Below are 17,990 nucleotides of genomic sequence, written 5' to 3'. Positions count from 1 at the left end.
GCTTTATATTTTAGATTTGTCAAAGTAGCTACCTTTTGGTTTGAGGACAGCTTTGCACACTCTTGGCATTCTCTCAATCAGCTTCATGAGGTAGTCACCTGGAATGGTTTTCCAACAGTCTTGAAGGAGTTCCCAGAGGTGCTGAGCACTTGTTGGCTGCTTTTTCTTTGCGGTCCAACTCATCCCAAACCGTCTCAATTGGGTTTAGGTCGGGTGATTGTGGAGGCCAGGTCATCTGACACAGCACTCCATCACTCTCCATCATTTACCATCCGCTCACCTTCTCTGCGTCTCACAAAGACACAGCGGTTGGAACCAAAAATCTCAAATTTGGATTTATCATTCCAAAGTACAAATGTCCACTGGTCTAATGTCTATTCCTTCTGTTTCTTGGCCCAAGCAATTATCTCCTTTTTCTTGTTCTTCTTCAGTAGTGGCTTATTGAACCATGAAGACCTGATTCACACAGTCTCCTCTGAACAGTTGATGTTGAGATGTGTCTGCTATTTGAACTCGAAGCATTTATGTGGGTTCTAATCTGAGGTGCTATTAATTGGCAGTTTCTGAGGCTGGTAACTGTAATGAACTTATCCTCTGCAGCAGAGGTAACTCTTGGCCTTCCTTTCCTGGGGTGGTCCTCATGAGAGCCAGTTTCATTATAGTGTTTGGTTTTCGACACTGCACTTGAGGATACATTCAAAGTTCTTGAAATGTTCTGGATCAACTGACCTCCATGTCTTAAAGAAATTATGGGCTGTCATTTCTCTTTACTTACTTGAGTGGTTCTTGCCATAATATGAATTAGTACAGTAGTCCTAGTAGCAGTAATATGGCTATTTACTGTATAGCAACCCTACCTCTGCACAACACAATGTATGGTCCCAAACATATTAAGAAGGCAAGATATTCCTTACTTTACACTCTAGTAGACTATAAAAAAACGTATTTTGATCAAAACATCTTGGCCTGTCTTCACTGTTGGCAGTGCAGCAGTGCACATTTCTACACTGTTCCATTATTTTAACCAATACAGAAACTTTCATTTGAGTGAACATCCTTGTCCATCAGTGAATAATGTGGCCAAAGATTCCAAGAAATACACATATTCATGTGGATGTCTTGCTGGAGCAGGAATACTCTCTCAAAAATGTTTTCTGTCAGTCAAGCCAGACCACACTAGTTCCTCCAACAAATAAATGAATACATAAAGAGATGTTTACTCATTTTAGAGGGATGGGCTGCTGCTGTTCCATGATATAGGCCTACAGCTTGACCTAAACAGGCAGCGTTATTCTTGATGTATCAAATAAGTTAATATGCAAAAGTGCAAATAATAATATTTATTATGTGGCTATTTAAAAGTAAGTTTAACATAGCTGTTGAAGTCTATTTTACAGGTTACAGTTTTTTTTCCACAGCGCTTTCATTCTTCCTCTCGCGATGACAGCCACAGCTCATCCAACCGCGATGCACCATGGGAAATCCTTTCTCTCCGAGGCCATATTGGAGGTGTCTTGCTGTGGGTTTCGCTCTGTATTTATATTAAAAAATAACGCCTATTTATTTGATATACGGTGTTTTTAGTGGTAGTGGTAAGGAAATTAAAATATGTGCCTTATCTCTCTATGTGTAGGTTTGCCTGAGTGGACTAAACAGCAGCGATGGTGGCCGCAAAGAAAACGGTGAGTAGCGCCTAGTGCTGTCCATGCGTTAGCACAGCACTTCAGTTGGCCAACTATGTAGCTAGCTGGCTATGTCACTTCACGTGGATTTGTAGCTAGATAGCTAGTAAGATTCATATATACTTTACAAACTTTGGCTGTTCAGCCAGCTTGGTAAATAAAGGTATCTTAGTTGTCTCTAACGTTAACCACATAGAAATCGTGTTGAAAGGGATGTCACTCCTTAAAATGTATTATCGAATAACTTAATGTATTCTTATGTAATTTACTGTTTTGAAAACGACGATGGCGTGACCATATTAACTTGTTATTGATGGTAGCTGGTTGATGATGCAAAATTCTGAATCACTGGTATGCTGCATGGTGTTATTACTTATTGAGTGTGTCAGAGGAGTTTCAGAATTGCCCCAGCTGTAGACAGTGGTTCTTAAAGAAAGAGCTAACAATAAAGACAGCAACAGCATCTGTTGGTAAAAGTGTGGTGTGGATACTAATGACTGATGATTGTTTTCCAGAAAAAGTCCTTGGAGTCCATCAACTCCCGGCTCCAATTGGTGATGAAGAGCGGTAAATATGTGCTGGGATACAGACAATCCCAGAAAATGATCCGCCAAGGCAAAGCCAAGCTTGTCATCCTGGCCAACAACACCCCGGCTCTGAGGTAGGTTCTGTGTGCATACAGCATGTCCTTATCACTTTTGGGGGACTGTGAAATGTTTTATGCATACAGCTAGTGAGATGCCTACAGATACATGCAAGTGTAGGAGAGTGAAAGAACAGGAGCGTTGTCAGTCTGCTCAGCTGTTAGACTGAATACTTTCCCTTGTCCTGTAAAAGGCCTATTGGTCTGCAGTGGTTGTATTCATGTGATGTTCATGTTGTCTGTTCTGTAGGGGTCTGTTATGGCACACAGTGTAAAAATGGTTGCATGTCTGTGTTTGGGAACCGGTTGTCACGTTTGGTTTCATGATGTAATGTTTTGGCACCGTGTGTATTGAGTTGTTGTCGTTTCCCCTCAGGAAATCAGAGATTGAGTATTATGCCATGTTGGCCAAGACTGGTGTCCACCACTACAGTGGCAACAACATTGAGCTGGGGACAGCCTGTGGTAGATACTACCGAGTGTGCACACTGGCCATCATCGATCCCGGTAAGTTGCTGGCAATACACTGTACCTAGAATCTCCCCTTCCCCAGCTGATAGCTAAAACATAAAGGAAATGGGCGGTCATCAATGGAGACCATATACAGTGCATGTGGACCTACTATCATCCAATGCACTTGGCCTGAGTCCCTACTAGGTTACTTTGACTACACAAGATCAGGCCTCTATTTAAATGAATGGGGAGATACCTATATTTGCCATATTGGGTGTCTATTTGGAAGAGACCTTTATTTCTATTTGCTAAATATGGCTATTTCTGTGGTAATGGTTATGTGACTTTACGTAAAATGCTGCACGTCATGGATGTAACCCCTTCAAATAAGGATTATCCAAGATAGCCACTCTCCTGGTGAAATGTAAGGGAACATAATTATATGCCGACAAACACAGCTGCGTACAGTTCTTTTCCAAAACAGGATAACTGGGCTTTTTCCTAACTGTGTTCCTTGGGTGTCAGCATTTCCCATGGTGATTAATTAGTTTGGGCAGCACTATGAATAAGCATGACACAAGCAGGGAAAACCTATATGTAACGAGAACACATCACCACTCCCCACTTTTCAGTGATTTGGCAAACTGTTCAAATGATTTTCCAGATTATAATCCCAGTCTATCAAGCAGCACCCAGCTAGCAACATTTATCAAATAAGTTTAACCATGTTCACACCATTTACTGTGATAAAGAGCACAAATTCAGGTATTTTTATTAACAGTAGATGATAAAACCAGACCAATAATTTAGCCAATTAGAGGGACAGGTGATTAGTTGCTTAGATTCGATTAGATGCTGCTCATTAAATGGCATTCCAGTTCAGAAATGGCCTCAGTTGTGAAAAATGAAATTGTAGTTCTTGTAGGTGCTCCCTTTCCCCTGTCCTGGTTAAGAGAGTTTATTGTCCTGGATCCACACCAGACCAGGTGGACATCCACACCAATCAGCTGTGTACTGGCTCTGTGGATTGATTATTGATTGATTTCCTGTAACCACATAACTTCTAGGTGTTCAGGACCCTTTTTGTTTAATGCTGTCAATCAAATATTTATTAATAGCAGGTGACCCCGCTTAAGCCTCAGGTCATCTTCACAGGGGGGGTGTATGCAGAGAGATTAGTTTCTGTCTTTACTGGGTTAGACAGACAGGGGGAATGGCTGTCACAGGTATTTGCTGCCTGCTCCCGTTATTTTGTGTGCAGTCTTGCATAAGGTACACGCTGTGTCAAGAACAAATGTTGATTAAATGGCTTCGGACACAAGTGGATAACAACTCCTAATGAGTGTGTGTGTGTGTGTGTGTGCTCTCTCCACAGGTGACTCTGACATCATCAGGAGCATGCCAGAGCAGTCTCAGCCCGGGGAGAAGTAGATGCTTTGCCCAGTTCTAAATAAAATTGGTTAAATGGTCCAGGTCACTGTTGGTCTGCCTTTCATTTGAAGAGGATTCAGTAGTAGCCTGTCTTTGCTTTGTCAAACCACTTTCATATATTCACTGTGTTCATTGTGGTCTAGAATGGTACCATTGGACCCATTGGTATTGTTCAATTTATTTAGCCCCAAAACAATACAATGGTCTCAAGGCACTTTACAGAGAACAGTTCCTGAACCCAGTTAGCCAAATTGGCAGGTATTGTTAATCAGCATTGATTTAAAAAACACCTACACCCTCGAGTGCAGCCACACTGTTGTAGTTGTATTTCAAATGAAATTGCGTTCCCTTTATCATATTTAGCTACCACCAGTGCTTGCTGATTGTTGGGTGTGTGTTGCTCGTTTTCAGTCATTCTTAGTGAGAATTGAACCTAATTGGTTCTGGCTATTGTGAGTCTAGTAACTCACATCAAACCGATCTGATTCACTGGTGAAGGAATGCAGAGGATCTCATATCGTCACTCTTTAAGAGTGCAGTGCTTTAAAGTGCCTGAAGGTGAAACCGGAATACTGAATGTTTGAGTGCAGTTCACATTCAGAATGAATGAATAGATTGTCCTCCACATGTTGGGAAGAGAATCTTAAAATAGCCATCCATCTCATGAGTTGTCCTTGAATAATGGATGTTTATTTTGCATTGACATCTGAAGCACTGCAGCATTGTTGAATATTAATTGTTGGACTAGCTACAGATGATCTCCCCTTCAGGCAACATTTAGTGTTCGATACCCCAGATGCTCATGAGATGATATCCAAGAATGAGGGGTGTCTGTGCCAAAGACCAAGTAGGTGACCTGAGCTGCATAATCAATTTGACTGATTTGATACACGACTCCAAACTGATACGAAAACTGTAAATTGAGCATGCTGACTGAAATGGTATTCAGTTCAACAAACTGGAATAACTAAAACATTGAAAAACAGCATCATGGTTCCTGTGCTACTCTAAGTGACCAGCAGATGGCACAGTGGTTTCGATTTAGGTTTCTGTCATGGATGATAATTAGTGTAAAGTAGGACTTGGTTAGTGGCAGGAACTCAACCTTACCTGTGTACGGTAGGAAACGAAAGACTGACGTTCACTCCTTGATCTACCGATTGCTGCGAACTAACCACCATTGTGCTTCACTCATTTCTTTGTAACTTTGAATTTCTTGAAACTCACTCATTTCCTTGAGACTAAAAGCTTTCTGGACATGTTATGGCCAGTAGATTGATTAGTTATCTCATTACATACACACACATCCGGGATTGATACTCACGTTGGTCCTTCCCTGGTCCAGGAGGAAGAGCAGGGCCTGCTGTGTGCCTCCGGGGTCGATCCTCTCTTCTGACTCATTAAAGTTATGTAACCCCAGTGTGGGAACATTCATGTCATAATCCTATTTGATTTCGGTGTCTTGGCACCTTTGGCTTGTGATGGGGTGAGTTCCCTGGTCTTGCCATGCCAGTGACTTTTGGTGCCTGCGACTGAAATGCAGTAAGGTCACACTCAGTGAATCTAACACCATGGGTATTAAGAGATTTACAGGTTTAAGGTCAGTCCTGTGCTTGCACTTACATATTGAGATCTGAAATGCATTAAGAGCATCATGGAGAGCTGTAATGGTCTCTAAAACACAGATATACATGTGGTGTAATAACATCCGGCTCGACGCGCACACTGTACAAGATGTATTAAGTACATACGGTAGCCAAAGTGGGGACTGGCGATGTAGTCCAGAAACTGAAGCTGAGACGCAGAAGGCAGCGTTAAACTGGGATTTAGGCCTCGCTCTCTGGGAGTCATTTGTGTGATGGCACTCTACACTCTACAAACAAATCAACTCAAAGGATAATGAAATTGTCAGACACAGGTTTCTGGGCCACGGGGGAATATTGTTTTTGCCAGTTCTAGACACTTATTAGATTTGTGGTGGCCTGCATACACCCTTCATAACATTGTCACTCATCATTATTCTGAAAGGAAAAAAAAATCCACAAAAAAAGTTTTTTCTGTCTAAGAGAAATGGTCTCTTTCATGCTACCATGACAGCACATGATTGGAAGTGGAGCTTATGATCCATCCATCCATACTCTATACATCCATCTCTATACATCCATCTCTATACATCCCATTGGAAAGCAGCCTAATGGCTACGGCCACAGCAGGGAGGGAGGAAGGCAGGTGAATGAAGGTTAATCCTCTAGGAATACACTACGATGCCAGAGTCTCAGATCATGGGCCAGACATGAGAGCAGAGCACTGCATCCATGCCAATCCAGGGACGGAGAACAAGGAGGTAAATGGGCCTTGACTCCCATCCCACTGGAAATGGTCAGATATTCAAAACAGAGGAATGTTAAATCATAGGCAGAAAGAAAATACAGTAGACAGTATCATGTCCTTCATGTTTCAAAAATAATTTCTCTGTATGAGTCCACAGCACAAAAAGGTTCTCTATTAAAATCCTCATCATAGTCTGTGTAAGGGCTTGATGAGGTTTAAGCTTCAATGATAAGGATGTCCCACAAACTTGATTAGGATTTAATATATGATATTTTCTGCCAAAGGGATAAAAGCTCAAATCCTGACAGATAGACAGACCTATATAAAACAACTTTCAAACTAAAAAAAAGATCTCTCATCTCTTAAGTGAGTTGGCCTACTTTCTTCTGCATGCGTGCACGTTCACTGAGCCCTGACGCCCACATCGCTACAGAAATCAAATCATCTCAATCAAGCAGGCACGTGCCCAGGCCTCTCTGAAGAATGAAACCACCCTCTGGCACGGGCAGAGTGCTCTCTCAGTACTAATGAACTCAATAAAGCATTCAAGGGCATGGTCACATTTCAATGCTTTATCAAATGTAACTCTCATGTTGAGGGTCTCTTGGTAATAGCAAGGGCATAGTGACGCTGGTATTGAAAGATGTCTGACAGAAGAGAAGTATACTCAGGAGTCAGGGCCTGACCTACTTGTGCACGGTCCGGTAGTACAGAAAGTAGGTGACCACGTCTCCTCCTATCAGACCACACCAGCCACGATGCCAGGCAGTCCTCCAACAGCTTCATCAGTGCAGTAAATCCATTCTGATCCTCCACGGATGGATGGTGCACAAGAGATTGTGGCCGGAGCCCGCTGCCAGGCACGTGAGGTGGCACAGTGTGGTGCCCGGGATAGCCGCCTTACCCACTCAGCACTGACATGGCTGCTGACTGATTAATTCACCAGTACTGATGATCGCAGAACACTAACATCCCCAGTTCAGCAGCCTACAGCACGCGTTTAGGCTTTGAGAAATCCTCAGATAAGGCCATGTAGACACAGAGGCAGTCATTCTGCTGACGTACTGAAGGAGACATTTTATTATCAAGAGATGTGACAGTCTAGTGCAGACCCAAGGACAACATGTGTGACAGGACGGTACAGCCCTAGAACAGATCTTAATCCACTGGTTCTGAACTGCGTCAGAAGCATGATTTAGTTCATTTAAATGGTGGCCCACTGTACACAGCCTAAGATACACACACTGGATCCACATGAACACGGAGGGAAATGAGACATCAGTGACAATTATCACATATCATTTGTCTGTTAGAAATGCTCAGCGTCTTTGCACACCTCATCTTAGACAAGACAAAGATTAGATTAGACAAAAGTTTAATTAGCAAAAGCTGCAATAACAGTGAAATGATGAAAGAGAAGCTGAACATCTATGATATTATTAACTATATTAACTGTTCACTAATTGCACTGTTTTTCATGGTATATCCACATCTGTATCTTTTCCAAAGATGACATTATAGAAAATACAGGACATGACCTTTCAAAGCTTTATAAAAATGAAAACAGGATTACAAGCTAACGCTATATGAAGCTAACAAAGATTGGATCGGAAACCACGTCATATTTTCCCTGTCATGGTCAGGAACAGGAAATACGTGTTGGACCAGAAACTGACCATATCATTGCTTCCATATCATTCGTTAGTCATTCACAACCATCTCAAACAGTGTCTACAACAGACAAGACAAAATCAAGACTGATATTATGTGCAAAACCTTACAGGTCAGCTGCCAGCATAGGAACACAGAAAAACATTTTCTGTTAATTTGACCTTTTCCCTCTTCACCATTATGAAGCCAAACCATTTCTATTGCATCCATCTGCAAATATTGCATGTTACAATATTAAGTTAACACATCCAAAGCCAGCTCACCTCACAGAGTGAGTACCGAACCCACAATTCAACTGAACTTGATTCATAGGTAGAACATTTGTGTTACGAAACATTTGGGTTATGATAACACAGTGTTACATGTGTTATCTCAGGAAGACATTTATTGCAGATTTTTGAAGGGTCATTTTAATAAGTGCTACTGAATGTTAACATTATGAGCTGCGTTCTGCTCAAAGTTTCTTCCTGTTGAAAGGGAGTTTTTCCTTGCCACTGTCACCTTAGTGCTTGTTTAGTAGAGGGCTCTGCAAAGCGCATTGAGACCATTTCGATCGTTATTACCACTATATAAATAAATTCAACTGAATCGAACAGTTCATAGACTTTGGAAATCATGGTATTTCCTCTTTCTTAGGACACAGTTTGTAAATAAAAACATAGTACAACAGAGAAACCCCTCGTCCTTACATTTGGGGCAGTTCACCAAAGAAATGGTCATTTGAAAAGTGCTTTTGCGTAACCTCTCAAACATGTCACTCTCATTGCTTTACAAAAAAATGAGATATCTCAGCAGATGACAGTTCTGGAGAAATTCACAGTATAAGAAAAGAGTGGATGGGGTCAGGACAGGCTAGGATGGAGGGAGTTGAGTTTTGGAGGCGCGTTGAGGGGTGCACGTATAATCACTGACAGCGCTAATGGAATACGAGCCGACACATATCTAGTCATAGCAGGACAGCTGGGAAGCGCCGCACAGGAAAGGACATGTCAAAGGTCATGCTCACGCCTCAGGAGAGAGAATGGACATGTCAAAGGTCATGCTCACACCTCCGGAGAGAGAAAGGGTGGGGGGAGGGGGGAGGGGTGCAGGGAAGGCCAGGAAAGGTCCTTTCTTTGGAGAGGACAGGGAGGGAGAGGATTTGGGGAAGGGCTTATTGAGAAAAGTGTCTCTGGCATGTGCTGGCTCTCAACTGCTCTCATGCTGACACGTATCGAGGAGGTGGTTCTTTCGGTGGGAGTGCAATGGCCTCTTCATATGCCGGTAGCAGTACCTGCGGCACACAAACAGAAAAGCACCATCAGACATGTGAAGCTCTGCGCTTTAAAAACATGCATCACAGCCTGGCACACACAGCAATATGCATTCCAGCCTGTACTCTCTGCCTGCTCATCCCCCCCCCCCCCCCCCCCCTTTCCAACTAGCATCCAGGACTGCAGGGGGGGATCTGTCAAAACCTCTTAGAAGCATATGAGCCTAGCTCCTGGAGTGGGACCAATTCAGGCAGGGCTAATTAAAAGGGGCGAGCGAAGGAGAGAGACGGTAGAATATGCTCTGTGGGGGTACAGCTCTAGCACTGTCAGGAGGTCCTGTGTGCACCACTGAGAGGCTCCAAATGAACAGGACACGCACAGACACTTATGTAACTCTCTGTGAAAGCCAGAGAGAGAGAGAGAGAGAGGGTGAGAGAGGGAGGGTGAGAGAGGGAGGGAGAGAGAGAGAGAGAGAGAAAGAGCGAGAGAGAGCCCTATGTATTCTAATGGCCTTCCCTCTCAAAGCAGCTGAGCACTTAGTGGCGATGCCCAGAGACCAGAGAACCAGCTGACCGACACCAGCAGCCCTAGAATCTTACATAAAGACATTAAAACATTCCATCACTGGCAGATTTCTGACATATGCCCCTGGCTTTACTGGCCCCGGCCCATGACACAGGGTTATCTATGCCACACTGGATCTGAATGTATGACACACAACAGCAGCTGTATGAAGCAATCAGCAGATCCAAAGAGTAAAACAAGAACAGTATTTGAAGAGAGAAGTACCACAAACACAGAGTAAGGTTAAGGCATATTCTATGCATGCCTCCTCTCAGTGTGAGGAGGGGTTGGTTTGACTGGCTCATCGCAGCGGAAGGATGTTGCAGAGGGAACGAGGAAAGAAGCTGGAGATTAGTTATGGAAAGTTACAAAGAGCCGTGGATTAGCAGCGTGGCAGACTCAACAATAAGAAGGACGCACGCGGGAGACAGAGATGATCCAGTCCTGCGGCGGCTCACACAAGGCCAGCTGAACAAGTTATGAATTCTTACAAATACATTATTCTTTTGAAAACTAAAAGATCTGCATAGGTCACCAAGTAAAAGACATTTTTGACAAAGGGTTTATTCTCAGAAAGAGGGACCAGCAGCAGTGGTTTGGAGGAAACGGTCCTATGACCACCCTGACAAAACCATGATGACCTTATTCTACCATGCTTTGTTTGAACTGATTGAGAAACTCTTTGAATCAAATTGTTAGATGGTGTAGAAGGCTGCTAAGTGAGTCACAACTTAACCTAGCGTCCCTGTACACCAGACCTGGATGCACTCCCACTCTTTGCACACTCTGGATGGAGGTTCTTCCCTCTGGATGGAGGTTTACAGAAGCAACGTGCAGAACACAGGGGTGCAAAACTAGCTTTGATCCAGCAGCCATGGCATAGCAACATTGTGCAGATTATATAGAAGCTGCATGTTTTTATTTATTTATTTATTTCGTTATTTATTTATTTCTTTGGTTTTTAGTGGTTTAGGAAGGATTGGAACCCTGAATACTGTTATGTTATTATGTGTCAATTGTATGTGTTGTTTGTAGAATGTGTGTCATGATGGATCTACTGCAATCAGAGAACAACCTTTAAAGATGCCTTCATAGTTATAAGCTGCCTTTTTCTGACTGTGGATATGTCATGGCAAGGACAGGGAGCACTGTTTCGACAGCAACATCTTGCTCTTATCCTGTTATCCAGCCGCTGGCTGCCCAGCACTGCAGCAACATCAAAGACAACACAGTCAGCCAGCAGCCGTAGTGATGTCACAACTGCTCTGAGGGCAGTTGGAAAGCTAACTGCAGATAAGTGGATAATGCAAGGACATAGTGACACGCCGTACTGCAGGCACCCTTCACTTACTGCGGTGTCGTTTGTGGTGACGTACACCAGCACCTCTGTGGAGAGCCTTCCACTGACGTATCTGTAGCAGTTCCACACGCAGGCAATCAGGTAGGCCTGCAGAAGGAAAACACATTGACAGTCTTTGAAGTACTCATTCAACCATACTTAATTGCTGGGATTAATTAATGGCTGCCATTTTCCAGTTGACCCACAACCCCAGTCGGTCACCGTGGTAACATAGAGTAAAAGGTTATAGTCTACTAGTGAATAACCCTATGCATAGCTGGGCACAAGGGCAGATGACTCATCGCACAGTATGGTTAGCAGTCAGCACATACATTGCAAACATACTGCTGTTAATTGTTTTGCTCTTCAATGGTTGTTCTGACACAATAGCACCCCAGGGTAACATGCATGTGCACTGCAGTGATCAATTTGAATGCAATACTACATCACTGCACTGCACTGTTTAGTCAAGCTAATTAACAGAAAAAATGTAATTGTGAAAAAGTGAAAGGACTCGCATTTGTTGTTATTTGAATGCATCCACATACAAAACTAAAATCACATCTTAGACTTGATTTGTGTCGTGCTGCATTTTGTTGTTTCAGGTCAACATGAGCTAATTTGTGCTTTCAGCATTTTGACGAGGAGCTCATTTTGAAGCAAAGGCACATTCGCAGTGGTACAAGCCTCTTGTCTACCCTGCCTACCAGCATTCACAAAGCCTTTTATTCCACATCATAAGTCACATGGAAACATTCTGCCTCTGGATGCTGAATATCTCCATGAGGTCACAGCGCTGGGGTTATGAACAGCCTCTTATTTCAGCTGTACAGCTCTCTCGTGCTCACAGGACGACTTCAGAATCAAATCATGCTGTCAGCATCACAAACTCCTTAGTTTCAGGTTTTCTTTTGTGTGTGAAAAACTCCACTTCCCCTTAGGGCTCTTCATTGGGATTCTAAAAGCATCCGCAGATGAATTCCATGTACGTGTGACAAACACAAGTCCTCCTTGGAGGCCATCCCCAGTCTGAGGGGGAGGAGGTCAAAAGCCCTGAACAGAAATCTAAACCTCTAAAGCTCAGTCTGCTTGCACTTTTCAAGTGGAGGAATATCTATCAGGTTTATTACAGAAATACTTTAGCACATGTCATGTGCATCAACATACACTCATACCGTAATGCCACAGTTTGAAGATCATATCAATTGTAGATAATGGGGCATAGCCAAATAGACTTCTGCGTACCTTTGTGAAATGTACTATCTATTAAATTGGCCTTACCTTAAAGGCCAGGATGCACCCAACAAAGAGGAGCACTGCAAAGACTAGGCACAGGTTGTTTGTGGACATGATGTCCTCTTTGTATGGAAAGGTTCCAGGCTGAAATTAAACAAACCAAGCATTAAAATGTATCAGTCTTACGGTAGATAATGAATATGTATACAGTATGCCTGAATTGTCAAGTTGTCCTCACCAGCTGCTGAAGGTAGTCTTGCACTGTGTTGGGATAGACCACAACACTGATGGCTACCAGGGTGTTAAGGGCAAAGTCGAAGACTTGGTAGCAGAAAAATGGAATGATCCAAGCAGCATGTTGCTGTGAAGAGAGCAAATATAATGAATAAAACTATATTTGGGTAGGATTAACAAAAATGTACATGAAAATGACTTTAATTTACATAATTTGACATGTGTGACTTATTATATGCTCCATGTATATTAAGATTTGAAATCAAAACATGACATGCTTTAACGCCAAGATAAAAAGAACCTCACCTTATAAGCCCCATATGTTGCCATGCCACAGATAAGAATCATAAGCAAGGAAATGGCAGCAGCAATACACATATCTGTACAGGGGAAGAGAAACGGCATAGTCACTTTGAGTCAAAGGGACATGTTCTTGTCTTGTCTTGACAACACAAAACCACTATATTGACTTCTTATTAAATCTGCTTAGAGAATTGACAGTTAAGAAACTGTTTGATGCTTACTGGGTGTTTGGTGTTACCTAGTTTCTGTATGAATCACAGCTATTAGCAATAGTGAGTTTATCAGACATCTAGCTAGTGGGATCATATCCAGTAAAAAATGTTTCATAAAGTATTTTGTTAGTGTTTGAATTATATTTGTCCTATGGAAAATATGAATTTAATCCAGGGAATCCAAACCATCCAATTACAATTGGCACTGATTGACACAGTAAAATTGACACAGTAAAATAGGTTAGTACACCAGGGATACTTCTGTTCTAGCTTCAGTAGACCATATTGGCCTTCCTATCCAAGCATCGGAAAGGTAGAAAGGTGTCCCACCAACCCAAGGTGGACACAGGAGTTGAACATGATAAAATGATGAAAAGTGGCACTTTTTCTGTGATAACGACATGGTAAACTGTAAAGTCTTTGTAAGTCATATTATTATGAGCCTTCTCAGTTATTTACAAACGCACACTTCTGGCATGTAGTAGGCTAAGTCTGTTTGGCTACGTGTAATCTTGGTCAAATGTTTACTGTGAATGTATTATTCGTTTTATGTAACTCTTAAGTATCTTTCACTTTTTATTTAAATAAACCTATTCTAAACCTATTCCCAGTTATACATTTGCTTTCTCCTTGTAATTAATATGGGTTTATCAAGAGAAAAACTCTTAATCCATTCTGTGTTCTCCAAGTACCATTATAAAACAAAGACGACACAGCAACAGCCCTGACGCACGTAGATTAAACCAATGGCGGGCCTCAGAAGGAAGCTTAATCCAAGTGAATTAGGGCAGTCGCCTCTAATAAGAGTCACTAGTGCTTGAGGCGTTGGCGGCAAGGCTGCCCAAGTGATCATTCACCAGAGGGAAGTGTCACAACTACATGCATGAACACACATTCAGTCACACACATGCACACATAAATATTACCCGCCCCCCCCCCAACACATACAAAACACACAGACTCTCCCTCTCTCTCTCCCTCTCTCTCTAACACACACATACACTTACAAACTGCACCACCTGGCACAGCATGTATAACAGCCTGAGAGAGGGTGTGGCTGACTTCCACAGACAGTTTGAATTTCCAGAGCCTATATTTTAACACATGCACACCCAGCATATCTATGGTGAAATAATACTTTTATTTCCCCACTAAGAGCTTGCCAGTACCATATGAGAAACCTTATGCATTTGACTGGGACAAGAGTCACTCCTAATGGCTTAATGGAAATGATTAGGTTTATGTTTAATGACACTATTTGCACATTTAAAGATCCAAACTCACTTGCATCGTCCATGACATCAAAGTCTGTTCCCAACTCGGTACTGGTGAGATGGTAGTGATACTGGACCGGGTCATTTAGGGCGGATAACAGGATGAGTAGAACCACTGCGTTGATGAGCTGTTGGGGAAACGTCATGTCAATCACGTTAACCATTTGTAATGCTGCTTCATTGACATTTTCTTGCAAACGCAAATGACATGGAACGGGAGCTTTTTCTACCATTACAAATATGTATTCGTGTTCAGTGTTTAAACTATTAGCATTTAGGTAGCAAAACGGTATCAAAGTATTAGGTTTGCATCCGTAATGAACATTTGCTAGCGTACAATGACCCGCGTCGAACCCTCCAGGGTTGCTGACGGGATGCTGAGAAAATATGCTGAAATGTTGGACAGCTCCATGGGAGCTTGTGGGGCCAGGCAAAATTTAGCCGTATAAGTGTTACCTTTGATATTAAACATCAATATGACCTGAAGCCTATAGCTTGGCAGTGGGCCTCAATTTGTTTTGACATTGTATTGGTTAATTCGCTTGTTTATGTTTACTGCAAGATCCTGGCCCATAACTTCTTACATAAATAGCCTGTTCTGGAATATTCCCTTATAAGTAAGTCAAATCCAAATAGGACTGTGAGTAAATTAATCGCTTTACAAAAATGACTTTACTGGCCATACATTTACTTTCACCATCTAAAAATATCTTTGCTTTGCGTTTCCGAATAGGATCAAGGTTAGAGATTTGTCCCGCCGGTCTATTTTTACTGGATAAAAGAGCTCTAGTTTCTAAAAACAAATTTGAGTTTGAAGATTAACGTTACGAGATGTTGTGACATCATCAACAACCGCTTTGTTAGTGTAAAGACTGAAAGTATTCATTGAAATAGCAGCACTAGCCTAGGCTATCTGTGACAGATGGTCGTTAGCAAACAATTAGCTTTTGCCATACAGATGGCTACAAATTAATTTAAGATAATAACCCGTTTTCAATTTTACCAATGAGGGACACAGTCGCTGTCCAAAACAATGGCCAATTGCACGGCACATTGAATACTTGGGCTAACCATTAAGTTATAGGCTATAATAGCAGCTGAGACAAGCTACATACACAAAACACAAGAAAGGCCTGGCTATAACTAGAAGAAATTACATGTTTTATGCTTAGCCTACCATATACCAAATGCCCAAGATAATGGTGCCCGTCCGAACATGACAGCAGAGGCAGCAGCTGGTCGTATACCATCTGTCCCACGGGGAAATCATCTTTCTAATCCAAAACAATGAGACTATTTCATGAAGCCTTTCCCTGACAGAAGATTTTCTAGTTTCTCATCTACACGAATAATACGCGATAGCCCAGGCTTGACGTTAGAATCTCTGAATCCAGATTGTGCTCAGTCCGGAGCTGATTCTGCTGTCCAGAGTCCCCGTTCTGCAACGCTACATTTAATCTAGCTCATCTCAGGAACACGTGACCGGAGGAGGACTTTTGGCTCAGACCAGAAATCCAGTGATGCAATTCGTTGTTCGAGAAGAAACCAATGCAGGTGTTGGGTTCGGTAGGCTAGGTGTTTATCATTTGAGGAAATCTTTGTGGAAGTATTCATTTATCAACATGAAATTGGCTTCATTACATAGCTGAGCCAGTTTCCACACCGTTTCAGTTCATCCTTTCGATGTCATTCACAGAAATGGAAATTCAAATGCCCTTTTGTAATACTGTCCTTAAATCCAGCCTTCAAAGAATCTACTATAAAAAACTACTGTAACTACTGAAACCAAATCATGTCTAGCTGTTGTCAACTTAAAGTAGGCCTACGTAGGCTACTTACTGGTAGATTCATGTTAGCTGTCTACAATCTGTTTCTTACCAGGTAAAAAAAAACTGCTGTCAAAATATGCCTTCAGCATACAACACTTAATTATGATGATTATATTCTCGTGTATCCTATATTTAGCCTATTTTCTGGCCTCTACGTCTCTACCCTTCAGAACGTAAACAAATACAAAACAGAAACAAAAGTAAGGTTCAGAGTGATTTAACTGAATACTACTATTTTCCTGTTGTGTCATTTATAAACCGGTGCTTTACATGACTTGCATTATTTTGCATTATTAAATCATCAAACAGCAACATTTATTTGGATTTGTAACTGAATATATAAAAAAACACTGCAGGGAAAGAATATAAGGATGAGCCAAATATGTTTTTTTTTGCAATTTCTGAATAAAGAAGAGAATATCTGTGTAGCCTGAAAGGTATAGGCCTTTTATTTACTTTAGTTGTATGTGTTAACATTTGTGTGCCTTTTTTAGGTTATTGTTTACATATTAATTATGCTAAGAGATTTACATTTAGATTTACATAACTATAATGTTTATGTTTATTTTATTAATTTCCCTCCGGCCTTCAATTGCTTTATTTTTGTATTCAGTTTATTCGGAATGTGATTTAATTGAATCTGCATATGGCAGATTATTACACAACTGGACATAACTCCACATTTGAATATAAAGCATAGGTATACAAATATCATCATATGAAGTTAATCACTATTTGAGTCCACATTTTTTTTACATACATTTGAACTAAAATCATTATTTTGATGGGTACTTTTACATCTACTTGAGGCACTATTATTATAAAGTAACAATACTTTCACTTGAGTACAGCTTTTGCTTACTCTACCCACCTCTGCTGACTAGTATTTCAACTAAAAACCTGGCTTGGAGGGTGGCTCCTGCCTACACGCTGAAATAAAATCCTGACTATGTCTACCATGTGTGTGTCCAGGTGTGTGCATAGATTCTATTGATTGAATGGAAAGGCCAATGTGCTAAGTTAATTAGTTGACACACACACACAATCTCTCTCACTCACAAAAGTTAGAAATTCAAAATAAATATTAAGTTAAAGATCTAACATTTAATGACATTTGACATCATGAATGCAATTCAATTAATGCAGAGAGAGACAAAGAAGGGCAAAAGGGAAGAGGAGAGGTGTGTTAAGACTGAAATGTAGAGACATAAAGAACGGGAGAGAGATAAAGCGAAAGAAAGATAGAGACAGTATAGAGCATGGGACTGGGAAGGTGATAAGAACATTATGATAGAGTTAAAGAAAGAAAGATAGGTATGGTAGTGGTTGCTAGAGAGATTGTTGTTAGGGTAGTCATGGTGGTCGCTAAGCTAATTGAAGTAGATGCTATGCTGGTTGCTAGGGTGTTGCAAGGGTAGTCATGGTGGTTGCTATAGAGACAGAGCACAACGTGTCATAGTGTGAAAACCACGCCCACCTGGGGATTCATCGCTCTCCGCTGACTTTGTATTGGGTAAAGCTGCATCTTTGTCATT

The 17,990-nt window shown here is 41.6% G+C and overlaps 2 protein-coding genes across 2 annotated transcripts; one reads left to right on the top strand and one right to left on the bottom strand.

Moving 5' to 3' along the window:
- The first annotated feature begins 1,456 nt into the window (after nucleotides 1–1,456).
- On the top strand, nucleotides 1,457–4,255 carry rpl30 (ribosomal protein L30). Its single transcript, XM_012836048.3, has 5 exons — nucleotides 1,457–1,519; nucleotides 1,634–1,682; nucleotides 2,198–2,343; nucleotides 2,702–2,832; nucleotides 4,154–4,255. Exons 2-5 carry the CDS (start codon nucleotides 1,662–1,664, stop codon nucleotides 4,207–4,209), a joined length of 354 nt encoding a protein of 117 aa, XP_012691502.1. The 5' UTR covers nucleotides 1,457–1,519; nucleotides 1,634–1,661; the 3' UTR covers nucleotides 4,210–4,255.
- A 3,336-nt stretch (nucleotides 4,256–7,591) lies between these two features.
- On the bottom strand, nucleotides 7,592–16,097 carry laptm4b (lysosomal protein transmembrane 4 beta). The gene is made up of 7 exons (XM_012836091.2): nucleotides 15,804–16,097; nucleotides 14,637–14,754; nucleotides 13,144–13,217; nucleotides 12,842–12,964; nucleotides 12,649–12,747; nucleotides 11,380–11,475; nucleotides 7,592–9,484 (listed from the first exon to the last, which is right to left on the bottom strand). Exons 1-7 carry the CDS (start codon nucleotides 15,894–15,896, stop codon nucleotides 9,410–9,412), a joined length of 678 nt encoding a protein of 225 aa, XP_012691545.1. The 5' UTR covers nucleotides 15,897–16,097; the 3' UTR covers nucleotides 7,592–9,409.
- Nucleotides 16,098–17,990: the final 1,893 nt, after the last annotated feature.

Source organism: Clupea harengus, chromosome 19 (assembly GCF_900700415.2).
Source record: "Clupea harengus chromosome 19, Ch_v2.0.2, whole genome shotgun sequence".
NCBI lineage: Eukaryota > Metazoa > Chordata > Actinopteri > Clupeiformes > Clupeidae > Clupea > Clupea harengus.
This window is presented reverse-complemented; position numbering and strand designations above follow the sequence as displayed.